This window comes from Dryobates pubescens, chromosome 2 (assembly GCF_014839835.1).
Source record: "Dryobates pubescens isolate bDryPub1 chromosome 2, bDryPub1.pri, whole genome shotgun sequence".
Lineage (NCBI taxonomy): Eukaryota > Metazoa > Chordata > Aves > Piciformes > Picidae > Dryobates > Dryobates pubescens.
In genome coordinates this window covers 2,108,016-2,123,839 of record NC_071613.1, presented here as the reverse complement: position 1 = coordinate 2,123,839, position 15,824 = coordinate 2,108,016, and the positions used below count along the sequence as shown (strand labels likewise).

At 50.6% G+C, this 15,824-nt stretch overlaps 1 protein-coding gene across 1 annotated transcript in view; it reads right to left on the bottom strand.

The window, feature by feature from the left end:
- The window catches only part of HHAT (hedgehog acyltransferase), a 140,415-nt gene extending 128,648 nt beyond the window's left edge, over window positions 1–11,767 (bottom strand). Inside the window, exons 1-6 of the mRNA XM_054168725.1 lie at window positions 11,709–11,767; window positions 11,153–11,287; window positions 10,218–10,285; window positions 8,045–8,158; window positions 7,060–7,254; window positions 5,438–5,650 (exon numbers count right to left, since the gene is read on the bottom strand). Coding sequence (XP_054024700.1) covers window positions 5,438–5,650; window positions 7,060–7,254; window positions 8,045–8,158; window positions 10,218–10,285; window positions 11,153–11,246 — 684 coding nt within the window. The 5' untranslated portion in view covers window positions 11,247–11,287; window positions 11,709–11,767. The remainder of the gene's footprint in view (window positions 1–5,437; window positions 5,651–7,059; window positions 7,255–8,044; window positions 8,159–10,217; window positions 10,286–11,152; window positions 11,288–11,708) is intronic.
- Window positions 11,768–15,824: the final 4,057 nt, after the last annotated feature.

Genomic DNA, 15,824 nt, shown 5'->3' with positions numbered 1-15,824 from the left:
CCCATCTGTCCAGTCAGTCGAGGTCCCTCTGCAGAGCCCTTCTGCCCTCTGACCAACATCTGCTCCCAATTTGGTGTCATCTGCAAATTTGCTGATGACTGACTCAATCCCCTCATCCAGGTCATCAATGAGGATATTAAAGATCTGCACAGAAAAAATCCCCCTCATGAGTGTAAGCACACAGTGCAGCTAACATGCAGCTTCCTCTGCTGACTTACAAATGAAGGACACTCATTTTGAATGTTCATTTGTGGCACCTAGGTGAAAGCTTGGGATCATGGATGGAAACAAACCTGTTGCTGTCACTCATACCATGCTGCAGTCATGCTAGCCTCAACAAAAATGGCTAACTGGAGCAAAGTATTATGGGGCTTAAAGTTCAGACTGCAACAGAGGAGGCTTCCTGTTCCAATTGCTGCTTCTGGATTCCAGGTTCTTGGGTATTGGTCTTTTTCTGCTGGGATGGTGGTGGCACAAGGAGGGATGGAGGAGTAGTTTTCTGCCTTGGGTCTTTGGTTTGCTTGCTTCTGCTTTGTGGCAGTGCTTTTTCTACAAGCAGGTTAAGGTAATTATGCATTTTGTACTATGTTTATCTGATTTTGATCACTACACTCTATTCTTATCTCACATATTTTTGTCTCAATCCCAAGTTTGTGTGTTACTTATCCCTCTCTTCTGTGTTGGGAAAACAGACAAGTTAACCTGCTGGTTCAGTTTGTTCTGACTCAAGTCATTACACTTGGAGACTACCATTTAATCACAGGGATCTGCACAACAGGCCTTCAAACCCATGACTAGAGATGCTATACCCTTCTTCAAGCCAGAAATTCTACAAGGCCATGGAAGAAGCATCACTCTCATTTTTGCCCAGCAAGGGATGCCAATTGCCAGCATTGTATTAAAATCTTCAAGCCACACAGCAGTCTGTCTCCATCTTCAGTACTACTTCTTTCCAACATGCTCAGCAGGAGCCTCATCTCAGTCTGGGCTTCAGTTAATGGGTTCTGCAGGTGGTCTGCACTGGTAGCAGCAATAAACACTTAGTATTGTTCACATCGAATCAACTGTTAGACACTGCAAACTTCAAAATCCTTCTCCAATTTCACATGTGAAGGCAACATCCCCTTCTCAACACCAACCAGAAACACATTGTTGTTCAGTCTGTTCCATCCTCTTTATGGTTTTAACCCAACAGGTCTGTGCATATTTAAATGAGAATATATTACCAATACAGGCATACCATTAGACTAGACTAGAATAAACCAGGTTGGAAGAGACCTTCGAGATCATCAAGTCCAACCTATCACCCAACACCATCTGATCAACTAAACCATGGCACCAAGGGCCTCATCCAGTCTCTTCCTAAATACCTCCAGTGATGGTGACTCCACCACCTCCCTGAGCAGCACATTCCAATGGGCAATCACTCTTTCTGTGAAGAATTTCTTCCTAACATCCAGCCTAAACCTCCCCTGGCACAGCTTGAGACTGTGTCCTCTTGTTCTGGTGCTGGGTGCCTGGGAGAAGAGACCAACCCCCACCTGGCTACAACCTCCCTTCAGGGAGTTGTAGAGAGCAAGAAGGTCTCCCCTGAGCCTCCTCTTCTCCAGGCTAAGCAACCCCAGCTCCCTCAGCCTCCCCTCACAGGGCTGTGCTCCAAACCCCTCCCCAGCTTTGTTGCCCTTCTCTGGACACCTTCCAGCAACTCAACATCTTTCCTAACCTGAGGGGCCCAGAACTGGACACAGGACTCAAGGTGTGGCCTAACCAGTGCTGAGTAGAGGGGCAGAATGACCTCCCTCCCAATCCTTTTCTCCCCACCCCAAGAATATGTTGGTCTTTGCATGGATTTTTGCTGAGCTGTTTCAGATGAGCTTAGTTTCAGTGCAAGACTTTCTCCCCATTTTTCCTACCAGCTACCCCCAAGCTGCTAACTTGGAGTCTCATAGGTCTTCTGAAGCAGTCAAATAAAACAAAACCCACACCACCAAACTAATGAACCCTGCATCTCTCCCTCTGCTAGGAGTACAAGAATATAGATGGAAATTAACACACTTCAGAAACTGCAAACACAAGAGAAATTACCTCAGTTTCTATGTCAATCTATGCAGACCTTTCCTACAACATCCAGCTCAGGATAACAATATTCAGTTTGCACCTTCCACAGCTACTGAAGACAAATGAGCAAAGAACTTGTCACTTAGGGGTCCACCCAGAACCTCAGTTCTAACTTTCCTGTCTGTTTGCTGTGGCTTCAGCAGAAAGTTTTCAAATACAGACAGAAGCAAGCAATGCCTAAGCTTCTAAACACAAACCTACAACAGATGTTTTACCCAGTGAAATGTAACAAAGTAAATGTGAGGTCAGATAAACCTGTGAAGCAGAATTTGGGGAGGACAGTTGGTCTTAAAGCTGGGACATGGTCAAATTTCCAGTGCTACACCCAAAACTCACATTCCTGTAACACCATTTGATATTTTCAAAGTTATGGGGAAGACCATTTTAGACACCCAAGCAAACCTTTCTTGAAGGAGATGAGTAACAACTAAAATTCTTCAAATCACTACTAAGAAGGAAAAATACTACAGCATCAGTTATAGATGCTTGCACTGAAGTGAAGATATGCATGTAAGGTTCCCCCCAGCCAAGTACCTCACTGAGGGAAAAATATCACAGGAGGAAACAGAAATCACAATCAAGTAGATTAATTATCCAGCCTTTGGAATCTAATTTGCTTTCTTTCCACTTCCTCTATACACTGAAGTCTAATCAATCAATCTCTTTCCACTCAAGTTAGACAGACTTACTTTGACTATTTTTTTGACTGAATATATCCTCAATGTCAGTTACCAGCCCTATGTGAGTTCAGTATTACCCCATGGCTGACATACAACCACAAAGACACAAGAATGGTTTCTAACTACAGCCTTCCCTTGTACACAGAGCTTTCAGAGAGAAAGGACAATAGACAGAAACGTTTGGAATGCCTATTTGAAAGTCTTACTGGTAACACTCTCAAGTAGGGAACTGGAAACTAAACAGAGGCTTACCTGCCAACATGGATTTAGGAAGGGCAGGTCCTGCCTCTCCAACCTGATCTCCTTCTATGATCAGGTGACTGCCTGGTGGATGTGGGGCAGGCTGTGGATGTGGTCTACCTGGACTTCAGCAAGGCCTTTGACACCGTCCCCCACAGTAAACTGCTGGCTAAGCTGTCAGCTTGTGGCTTGGACAGCAGCTCTCTGAGCTGGGTTAGGAACTGGCTGGAGGCTGAGCCCAGAGAGTGGTGGTGAATGGTGCCACAGACAGCTGGCAGCCAGGCACCAGTGGCATCCCCCAGGGATCGGTGCTGGGCCCCATCCTCTTTAACATCTTCATTGATGATCTGGATGAGGGGATTGAGTCAGTCATCAGCAAGTTTGCAGATGACACCAAGTTAGGAGCAGATGTTGGTCAGTTAGAGGGTGGAAAGGCTCTGCAGAGGGACCTCGACTGACTGGACAGATGGGCAGAGTCCAGTGGCATGGCATTTAACAAGACCAAGTGCCGGGTGCTGCACTTTGGCCACGGCAACCCCATGCAGAGCTACAGGCTGGGGTCAGAGTGGCTGAGAGCTGCCAAACAGAGAGGGACCTAGGGGTGCTGATTGACACCCGCCTAAACATGAGCCAGCAGTGTGCCCAGGTGGCCAAGAGGGACAATGGCATCCTGGCCTGCATCAGCAATAGTGTGGCCAGCAGGAGCAGGGAGGTCATTGTGCCCCTGTACTCTGCACTGGTTAGGCCACACCTTGAGTCCTGTGTCCAGTTCTGGGCCCCTCGGTTTAATAAGGACATTGAGACACTTGAAGGTGTCCAGAGAAGGGCAATGAGGCTGGGGAGAGGCCTTGAGCGCAGCCCTGTGAGGAGAAGCTGAGGGAGCTGGGGTTGCTTAGCCTGGAGAAGAGGAGGATCAGGGGTGACCTCATTGCCCTCTACAACTACCTGAAAGGTGGTTGTAGCCAGGAGGGGGTTGGTCTCTTCTCCCAGGCAACCAGCACCAGAACAAGGGGACACAGTCTCAAGCTGCACCAGGGGAGGTTTAGACTCGAGGTGAGGAGAAAGTTCTTCACTGAGCGAGTCGTTCGTCATTGGAATGTGCTGCCCAGGGAGGTGGTGGAGTCACCGTCCCTGGAGGTGTTCAAGGGGAGATTGGATGTGGCACTTGGTGCCATGGTCTAGTTGTGAGGTCTGTTGGGACAGGTTGGACTTGATGATCCTTGGGGTCTCTTCCAACCTTAGTTATACTGTGATACTGTAAGCTACCTTGTACAAAAAGTTAAGTAGGTAACTTAATTCAGTTTCCCTTGAGATCTTTTGATATGTTTCATAATCATGGAATTCTATGGAATGGAACAAGGGTATCTGAAGGGGGCCTACAAGAAGGCTGGGGAGGGACTTCTCAGGATCTCAGGTAGTGATAGGACTAGGGGGAATGGAATGAAGCTGGAGGTGGGGAGATTCAGGCTGGAGGTGAGGAGGAAGTTCTTCCCCATGAGAGTGGTGAAGCCCTGGAATGGGTTGTCCAGGGAGGTGGTTGGGGCCCCGTCCCTGGAGGTGTCTAAGGCCAAGATGGATGAGGCTCTGGCCAGCCTGATCTAGTGTGAGGTGTTCCTGCCCATGACAGGGGGGTTGGAACTGGATGATCCTTGTGGTCCCTTCCAACCCTGTGATTCTATGACACTATGATATTTCATCACAGCTTCTGCCCAGCAAAAGCCATTACAGAATCACAGAATTCCATGATTATGAAACATATTAAAAGAACTCAAGGAAAACTTAATTAAGTTACCTACTTTGTGTTATTACTAGCATTAAAGTCTCTCAGGATGGGAAAAAAATAACACACACACCCCACAAAAATCAACCTATCACACTTCAACTTATTCCTCACAGTATAACACCTGTGTCTAGATCTAGCAGCAGATATTACCATCAGCTTTGAGATAGCAGCCTTTCAGGACTTAAAGGAAAGAGGAGGAAGGACTCGTCACATCAAGAGGAGAAGCAATAGGACAAGATGTAACTATTTTAAACCAAAAGAGGATAGATTTAGATTAAATATTAGGAAGATCTTTATCACCAAGGGTGATGACACACTGGAACAGGTTGACCAGCAAAGCTGCAGATGCCTCATCCCTGGAATCGTTCAAGGCCAGGTTAGATGGGGCTTAGAACAACCTGATCTAGTGGAATGCATTCCTGCTCATGGCAGAGGGTTGTTGGAACTAGAGGATCACTAGATAATCACTAGATAATCATTAAGTTTCTTTCTAACCCAAACCACTCTATGATTCCATAGCTCTTCATGCAGTTCACCCGAGACAAATATGCACCAAAAAAGAAAAAGAGGAAAAAACCATAATCTGCAACTCCATGATGTTAGAAACTACTGTTACCTGCTTGCTGAACTCATCAAAATTCATGAGAGGTCCATTGTGGAACATTGGGTAATAAAACACATATGCCAGCATCCACAAGAATGAATGAGATGACTTCTGGGCAGGTCCACGCCAGCAGTACTCCAGGCTGAAGCTGGTGCAGAAGAGGCAGCGGACAGACACGGTAAAGAGCAGCAGGTAATACTCATTTTCAGTATCATACCACTTTCTCTGCAAGACAAAAAGTCAGGTCAGAATGGTGCAATGCTGTGTCATCTATATGGCTGCACAGCTGTGTCCACCCAGATCCTAATTTGCAGGCCCACCAGCAGGAGGAAGCAACTGAAGTGAAACGCACTACTTAACACAAACAGTAAGCACTGCCTGTTGGAGAAAAGGCCACCAGAAGTACTGCAACCAGCATAGACAGCTTGGTTTCAGAAATACTGGGTTCTGGAGGACTGATAGAAGGAGAGCTTTTCTTACAGGAATGCCATTATGCTACTCAGATTTGGTCCAGTAATGCAGTATCTAAACCAGCTAGCTGCACTACTGACAGTCAAGGGACTGCTAGGGCTGCAGTCTGGATCTGAGGAGAAGCAGTCACTCCTGAGCAAGCTCAAAACTGGGAAGATGCTACTCAGCCTTTGAGTCTGACACCTGTTTCCAACCACAAAAACAGTATTGCAAAAAGAACAAAAAAAATAGAAGTATCAGCAAATGTAGTTTGGGTGACTGCTTTTGTATTGCAGTGGGCCAATTCTTCCTCTCAACACACAAACCTATCCACACCATGGAGACTCTAACCACTCATCTTCCCTCTGCCCTCCCCCTGAAGTCTCATAGCTTATGTTCAGTTCTTCCCTTTAGACAATTAAATGGAACAAGGATATTTTGTCATAGCTTTTGCCCAGCAAAAGCCATTAGAGAATGAATAAAACTGAGCTTGCACCACCTAGTTAGCAAGCAACTTGTTTGGTACAAATCAAAGTCTTGGAGAAAGAGTCTCCCTTTCCATGCAGAAGTCTGCAGTCACCAACAAGGCACAGTCAGCTTGAATAAGCAACTCTTGGATATGAACCCAAAAACCAGCACCTTCAATTGATACCTTTAAAGCTCCACTGAGAAGGGAAAAAAAAAAGCATTTACTAGAGCACTAGTAAAGGATGCTCATACTTCAGCACTGCTGAAAGCCACTTGCTCAGCCACACACTTCCATCTCAATGGACCAGCCAGCACAGCTGAGAAACAGAGGAAGCTCCAGCTCTCAAGCTGTGCCAGGGGAAGTTTAGGCTGGAGGTGAGGAGAAAGTTCTTCCCAGAAAGAGTAATTTGCCATTGGCATGTGCTGCCCAGGGAGGTGGTGGAGTCACCATCCCTGGAGGTGGTCAAGAGGGGATTGGATGTGGTACTTGGAGCCATGGTTTAGTTAGCCATGAGGTGTTGGGTGATAAGTTGGTCTCGATGACCTCTGAGGTCTTTTCCAACCTTACTGATTCCATGATAAGTCACTGCAGCTCTGCTGCCTAAGCCAACCTCTGCTTACATCAACTGCAGGCACAGTACTTTGTCATAAAGATAGCTACCATAGTGAACAAACACCTCCATAATTTGACAGTTAATTAGCCTTTCTGACATTACCTTGGCTTCTTCTACAGCTGGTATGCGTAACGTGGACAGCAAGATGAGAGAGCACAACCATGTCAGGAGGGACAGCTGAAACTGAGCCACAGCAAACGAAATGGCTGCATGTAACAAAATGACAGCAAAGCCTTTGATTCCCAGTAACAACCAGCAGGCAGCCATTCCATAAACCATCAAGCACCATGGTTTATACTGTTAGAAAAAACAGAACAGCTTTTAGGTTATTGCAAAAGAAAGGAGAAAAAGCACTCAATATCCAGCACTCTCCTACACAGGGTCTGTAGTAGAAACAAAGACAGTCAGCAAGGTTAAAACCCACAGAAAACAATACAGGGAAAGCCATCTGTATCCATGAAGAATGGATGTTAAGAAAAAGTACTTTACAATGAGGGGGGTTGAGCACTGGAACAGATTGCACAGAGAGGTGGTTGAGGCCCCATGCCTGCTCAACAGGGCTCTGGACAACCCAATCCGGTTGAGGATGTTCTTGCTCACTGCAGGGGGGTTGGACCAGATGACCTTTAGAGGTCCCTTCCAACTTGGGTGATTCTATGACTCTGCAAGATGGAAGAGGTTTCTGTATGTGTGATATCCAGAGTCTCCCTGCTCTGGGGAAGAACTCCCTCCTTTTCTTCCTCAAACTAGCAGGTGTGACACCACATGCTAGTCGTTTCCTAAAATCATGCAATCATTCAGCCTCATGACAAAACCCAATTAGTCATCAATTTACAGTCTTGGAAAAGAGTATCTACAGCCTTCTTTTGTGCCAAATGACACAAGAAAACACCCGCTTTCAAGGGTTGGAGGATGAAGTCTCCAAACGCAGACCTAAGGCAACCTACTTGCTCTCGTCCGTGCATAGCTACAAACCCACTCCCAGAATGGGATTTCCTACACTCAGTCACCTCAGTGCTGAATTTCCCATGCCCAGAATAAACAAACCCACAGAAACCTCTCTGACATGAAGAAAATCCATACACACCTTCTCCACCAAGAGCCTGCACACTTGTGATACCAGCAGGTGACCAGCCAGAAGCCACAATATACGCTCTCTTCCCCACTCAATCCAGTAGCTCCATTCAAAGTCCATGGGGTCCTGGGGCATCAAGGGAACTGGTCAGTATGTGTATCTGGCCATAAACACATGCTCTTACAGGACAAGGAAACATCTCCATAACACACTAGGGTCTGATACCAAACACCACAGGACTCAACATTCAGCAACACATTTTGATCACAGCAGTGGGCTCCAACAGCTCCACTTGAGCTTCCAATACTATGAAATTCAGAAAGAGCTTTAAATAGTGTCAGGACTCCTAAACTCCCTGCTAACAGTAAACACAGCCAAGAAGCAATTACTGAGTTTCCCTGCAAGTACCACTGTAAAGCTGGCAGGGAGGCACCCATTTACATCTTCTCCCCAAGGCACAGGCAACAGGCTGGTGATTCCAGAGATGCAGCCTGGAACAAGGGTCCCACTTCTTATGACTTCCCAGTTCAACATATCTTTGCATTGGTTCCCTGTCAGAAAGCTTCTCAGGAAACATAGAATACATAGAATACACCAGGTTGGAAGAGACCTTCAAGATCATCGCGTCCAACCCATCAACCAATCCAACACCACCCAAACAACTAACCCATGGCACCAAGCACCCCATCAAGTCTCCTCCTGAAAACCTCCAGTGATGGCGACTCCACCACCTCCCCAGGCAGCCCATTCCAATGGGCAATCACTCTCTTTGTATAGAACTTTTTCCTAACATCTAGCCTGAACCTCCCCTGGCGCAGCCTGAGACTGTGTCCTCTTGTTCTGGTGCTGGCCACCTGGGAGAAGAGACCAACATCCGTCTGTCTACAACCTCCCTTCAGGTAGTTGTAGAGAGCAATAAGGTCACTCCTGAGTCTCCTCTTCTCCAGGCTAAGCAACCCCAGCTCCCTCAGTCTCTCCTCACAGGGCTGTGTTCCAAGCCCCTCACCAACTTTGTTGCCCTTCTCTGGACACCTTCCAGCAAGTCAACCTCCTTCCTAAACTGAGGGGCCCAGAACTGGACACAGTACTCGAGGTGCGGCCTAACCAGTGCAGTGTACAGGGGCAGAATGACCTCCCTGCTCCTGCTGGCCACACTGTTCCTGATGCAGGCCAGGATGCCATTGGCCCTCTTAGCTGCCTGGGCACACTGAAGGCTCATGTTCAGTCTACCGTCGACCAGCACCCCCAGCTCCCTCTCTGTTTGGCAGCTCTCCAGCCACTCTGACCCCAGCCTGTAGCTCTGCATGGGGTTGCTGTGGCCAATGTGCAGAACCTGGCACTTGGATGTGTTCAGTCTCCTGCCCTTGGACTCTGCCCATCTGTCCAGCCTGTCAAGGTCCCTCTGCAGAGCCTCTCTACCCTCCAGCAGATCAACTCCTGCCCCCAGCTTGGTGTCGTCAGCAAATTTACTGGTGATGGACTCAATTAGTCTACTGTTCTTGACCATCTCTTCAAACCTAACAAACTCACACCTCTGCTTGCTCCGAGCCTCTCAAACTTCAGGATTTCTTTTTTTTCCTTTGGATAAAAGCCAAAACCATTTTTGACTGTACTCCACTAATGCAAAGTTTAGACATTTTTTCTCCCCCAACTTTGAACAGCCCTTCATGAAACAAAGGGCTCCTAAGAATGACCACAGAGAAACAAAGCACTACCTTCCCTGCCTGTGCCCCTCACCTCTTCTGAGGGATTCAGAGTGTAACTCTGCTCTGCCATAGAAAACCAAGAGCTTGGGTGAACAAGCACCTTGAAGCAGCAAAGCTTCACTCCCTGTTTCTATACCGAACCTAAGTGAGGGAGATCTGATGAAGTCAGGTCAGCTGGAGACTCCTGTGACATGGGGTTTCTATCTAAGTTAGGTGAGTGGGGTTAGCTGGTAGCCTGAGAGGCTCATACAAAACCCCACTAGAACTTCATCTCCACAAGTACTTTATGGCTTTCTGATGTCAGGGGTCCTTCACTGTCATGAGATGATGGGCCTGAACACCAAAGTACTTCCACAAGCAAGCATTCCTCGTGCTGTGAGGTCAAAAGCAAGTCAGGGAGGGAATTGGCTGGGGTTTGTTTTGTAGTAAAGGAGTGCTAATACTCTTATTAGCTTAATGAAACTGGTCACTCATCCTACCTTTTTGAGCCCCCAAAAGAGAGTTCCTGGTTCCAGCCCAAACCTTCTGTCCATTGCAGCTTCATACTCTGCAAAGAAAACAAACCTCTGCTAATAACAAAGAAACAAAAGCAGGGAAGTCATGGATGTGGCCTCTGCTGCTCGGGAGCAACATGTCCCCATGCTGCCTCTGCAGGTGAGGGACACTGAGTCAGGGAAGGACACAACACCATGTCACTGCTCACCTGGTGACCAGCTCAACAAGGCCACAAAGGGCAAAGTCAAAGCCCATGATTGCCCAGAACCTTTCAACAGCAGCAATAACAGACAACAAGCAACCTGTTACCACACAGGACCTCCACTAATTCTTATTTCCCCTCTTTCAGGGCTGCCTGGTTTCTCTCACTGGAGACACAGACCCAACAGGGACCATAGCAAGCCAAAGCCACTCAGAGAAGCTGCTCCAGAGCATGCTTCCATGTAGCCTTTTCCCATCTTCTCAGAACACTGCTGCGGGCAGCACAGCCTCTGCAGATTCAATCCCAGTAAGCAACATCCACCGGGAAGCACAGCTGCCGTCGAACCACCCACCCCCACGGGGCTACAGGGAAGTAGCCAGGGAAAACTCCAGTTAAAATACGACTTTCTTGAGCTTCCCTCACCTGAGTAGCTAAGCTTCAGAAGTGTCCCTCACCTCTTCCCTAAAAACTGAGTGCCAGGACACCACCGTCAAGTGTCTCCCCAGCACTGGAGGCACAAAAGCCCTGGGACAAAGCTCTCTGCCCAGCTGATACCTAGCTGCTGCTGTTTCCTCGCAGGAGGCTGGTTTGCAGGCAGGAGGAGCACAGGGGCCCCTTGCAGAAGAGCAAGCACAAAACAACCCAAAGCGGAGTCAAGCCAGGTACCTGGCCAGCCACGGGCGGGGAGCGCCGCAGGAGCCCACATCACAGACTTACTCTGAGACATTTGGTGAGCTTCATAGAAAGCATAGACGTGAGAGCCCACGGTGAGGACACCGTACAGACACATTTCCCAGGCAGGCAGCAGCATCGTCCGGCTGCTGTCCCTCGCAGACCCCGCCGGCCGCCTCCCTGCGGGAACAGAGGACGAGAGAGGTTTCCCCTAAGACGGGCGGGCACCGAGCAGCGGGGCACCGAGCAGCGGGGCACCGAGCAGCGGGGCACCGAGCACCAGCCCCGGCGGCGGCTGCACGCCGGTACCTCGGCACGGGAGCCAGGAGGGCCGGGCAGCAGCCACCCAGCGCAGCAGAGGCCCCCGCGCCACCGGGGCAAGGAGGCGGGGCGGGCTCGGGACAAGGAGGAGCCCGGGCTCCCTCGGCAGCTATCGAGAGGGGAAGCGAACCCTGTCCGGCAGCGACGGCTGCGGAGGCCGAGGCGTCGGAAGCTCCGTGCACCCCAAACCCAGTGGGGCTCTCTAGGGCCAGGGTCGGCCCCTGGCTGCTCTCGATGACCTGAGACCGCGAGAAGAGCGGATCCTGCTCCCCGCCCTTACCTGAGGAGGCATCCGCTGCCGGGAGCAGCAGTAGCTCCAGGCGCAGCCCAGGCGAGACAAGCTCCAACCACACTGCAGGCAGGCGGGGCACCTCCCAGCCGCCCCGCCCCCGGCACGGCACAGCCAGCCCGGCCGTGCTCCCGCCCGCCCCCGGCACGGCACAGCCAGCCCGGCCCTGCTCCCGCCCGCCCCCGGCACGCTACAGCCAGCCCCGGCCCTGCTCCCGCCCGCCCCCGGCACGCTACAGCCAGCCCGGCCCTGCTCCCGCCCGCCCCCGGCACGGCACAGCCAGCCCGGCCCTGCTCCCGCCCGCCCCCGGCACGCTACAGCCAGCCCCGGCCCTGCTCCCGCCCGCCCCCGGCACGCTACAGCCAGCCCGGCCCTGCTCCCGCCCGCCCCCGGCACGCTACAGCCAGCCCGGCCCTGCTCCCGCCCGCCCCCGGCACGCTACAGCCAGCCCGGCCCTGCTCCCGCCCGCCCCCGGCACGCTACAGCCAGCCCGGCCCTGCTCCCGCCCGCCCCCGGCACGCTACAGCCAGCCCGGCACGGTACAGCCAGCCCGGCCCTGCTCCCGCCCGCCCCCGGCACGGTACAGCCAGCCCGGCCCTGCTCCCGCCCGCCCCCGGCCCGGCACAGCCGGCCCGGCCCTGCTCCCGCCCGCCCCTTCTGAGCTGCGGCCACTCCTCGAAGAGGGAGGGCGGGAGCCAGGCGGAGCTCCCCGCCCCGCGCGGCCGCTCCTGGCCGCCGGGCGGCGCCGCAGACCTCCCGTCGCGGCGGAGCGAGGCCTGGCGGTTTGAGACGCGGGAGCGCCGAGAGCGGAGCGGCCCGGGGCCCGGAGAGCCGCAGAGGAGCTCGTTTGCTGGCAAACACCCTTGTGTTTGGCTGTGAAACATGCAGTACAGGTCTGCTGGAACCCGTCACACGGCTTGGATCAAGCGCGTGAGCCATCGGGGTGAAAAACTTTGCGTTCTGGTCCCTGTTTGTGCAGCGCTTACCGCAGCCTGGCTGCAGGTGCTGGGACCATAAGAATCATTGCATCAAGTGTGAGAGAGTGCCAGATTCAGTAGTTTATGGGAGCTGGGACAAGCCAGGGGATGGCACTGGGAGACTGTCAAGTGCTGCACTTTGGCCACAGCAACCCCATGCAGTGCTACAGGCTGGGGTCAGAGTGGCTGAGAGCAGCCAGGCAGAGAGGGACCTGGGGGTACTGGTTGATAGTAGGCTGAACATGAGCCTGCAGTGTGCCCAGGTGGCCAAGAAGGCCAATGGCATCCTGGCCTGCATCAGGAAGAGTGTGGCCAGCAGGAGCAGGGAGGTCATTGTTCCCTGTGCTCAGCACTGGTTAGGCCACACCTTGAGCCCTGTGTCCAGTTCTGGGCCCCTCAGTTCAGGAAAGATGTTGAGTTGCTGGAAGGTGTCCAGAGAAGGGCAACAAAGCTGGGGAGGGGTCTGGAGCACAGCCCTGTGAGGAGAGGCTGAGGGAGCTGGGGTTGCTTAGCCTGGGGAAGAGGAGGCTCAGGGGAGACCTTCTTGCTCTCTCCAACTACCTGAAGGGAGGTTGTAGCCAGGTGGGGGCTGGTCTCTTCTCCCAGGCAACCAGCACCAGAACAAGAGGACATAGTCTCAAGCTGCACCAGAGGAGGTTTGGGCTGCAGGTGAGGAGAAAGTTCTTCCCAGAAAGAGTAATTGGCCATTGGAATGTGCTGCCCAGGGAGGTGTTGAGTCACCATCCCTGGAGGCATTCAAAAAAGGACTGGATGTGGCACTTGGAACCATGGTTTAGTTAGTCGGGAGGTGTTGGATGATAGGTTGGACTTGATGATCTCTGAGGTCTTTTCCAACCTTATTGATTCTGTGAAGGAAGAATGAAAACACACATGTCATCTTCAACACACTTGCCTCTGAAAAATTGTTCCAGGAAGTGTTGTGTAAGTTAACTGTGAAGTAAAAACCAAGAACAGTATTCAGATCTAAAGGGTATGTGTAAGAGCCTCTCACACACCTCTGCTGCCCCTGCGGTGCAAGGTACACACATGCAAAGACACTGCAGTCATCACTTGTCAGGACACAGCTTGGACAGATCTGGAAAGCACCTCCGACGTAGGAAAGCAGAGCTGGGAGTGCGGCTGCTGTCAACTGCCTCATGGATCAACCTGCATGTTAACACGGCTCCTACCTCCTGGCATTTCAGACAACAGCTAATGAGCCTCACTGCTCTTAGTGTTAAAAATACACTGACTTTCCAGCCCAAGAGCTTTAGGTAATTTGGTCTTGCAACCGTGTGACTTTTATCCCTCTCTGTTGTTGGCATCAGTGATGTAGCTTTTTACTGGGTGAAATATTGCATATCCTCTTGGATGCTGTCTTGCTGGATCTTCCTCTTTTAAAACAGTATTTCAGTTCCTTTGAGGCCTTCTTTGCATATTCCAATCCCCATTTCCCAATCTTTGAAAGCCAAGTTTGTGTCTGATACTCCAGGTGAAGTCCCATCAGTACAAGGGGTTGTCTTCATTATCTCGCCAGAGGTGCATCTCCAAGAATCACTCCTGCCTGTCAGAACTATGTGGCGGTCTTCAAATCATTTTGCCTTTTGTCTAAAGTTTTTTAACTCCCTTCTTTCTTTGCCAGGCAATGACTTGCCTTCACTTTAGAGTGGCAGTTTTCATTGCCCCTAGATGTGAGATACTGCATTTCCTCTGTGGAACTGCCATAAAATCTCAAGGTCATGTGCATTCTCTATGACACCCAGATCCTCTGCTGCAGTACTTCCTCAAATGTTCCCCTCAGCAGGTTAGTCAGTACCTTCCCTCCCCCAGAAATACACCACCACCTGCATAACAGCACCAGAACATCTGTCCTGGATTTGTAAAAGCATTCCCACAGTGCTGCAGCCACTAAGGGTCAGCAGAGCTTATACTTTCCTGCAGGTTTTTGTGGTGCAGGCAGCAGGCCCTGTAGATGGCTGCATAACACAATGCACAGGCAGCAGGGGTACTGCAGCTTCAGAAAGGAAAGAGATAGAACAAGTTACAGCAAAGAGAGTAGAATAGAATAGAATTAGAATAGAATGGAATGGAATGGAATGGAATGGAATGGAATGGAATGGAATGGAATGGAATGGAATGGAATGGAATGGAATAGAATTAGAATTAACCAGGTTGGAAAAGACCTTTGAGATCATCAAGTCCAACCCATCACCCAACACCATCTAATCAACTAAACCATGGCACCAAGTGCCTCATCCAGTCTCCTCTTAAACACCTCCAGGGATGGTGACTCCACCACCTCCCTGGGCAGCACATTCCAATGGCAAATCTGTCTTTCTGGGAAGAACTTATTCCTAACATTGAAAAGGAAACCTTTGTCATTAGTTATGTGGTGGCATCCAGGAGCCTATGTATGCTCTGTGAGCATGTCAGCAGCTACCATTCCACAAAGGTCACTGCCCAGCCCATGGAGCAGGAACACTGACGATAGTCCCACATGGAAGATTTCACTGCCAGGACTTGCACATTAAAAGATCCCACCCCCCCCCACCACCTTATTGAAAGGATTTTATGTAGTAAGACGTGACAGTGCTCTCAATTATTGACTTTGTGAGAGTAGCTATAAACTAAGATGCTGAACATTGCAGGCATGAGCACCTGTGCATGGGCATGGCCCTCATCATTTTAGACACCACAGATGAAAACCAGTGAGTGCTGCTGCTGCTCTAGTGACTGACAGGCAGCGGGAGGAACCTGAGAGCAAAAGCCCTAGAAAAGCAGCAGCAGAGCAGCCCATTTCTCATTTGATCAGCAGCTGAGGTAATGGTTTTTAAACATCTCTAGTCCTGTGTCCCAGCAGCTGCACAGGCCTGGCAGGCTCTTCAAGGTATCTGCAGTTCAGGATGGGATGCCCTACATACATGCAGCAGGTTACCCTGAGGGTGGGATGGGGGGGAATCAGTTGGGCAGAATGATGAGTTGTGATGGTAGAGGTGACTCTCTGGAGCATTGCTTCAGCCTGAAGGTTTGTCCACTTTTGCTCAGTGCCAGAATAGCTACAGAGTGGAGAGGCAACAGCCTGCCCAAGAAACCCATGTCTGTCTTCACTACTGGGAGTCAGCAGGAAGGC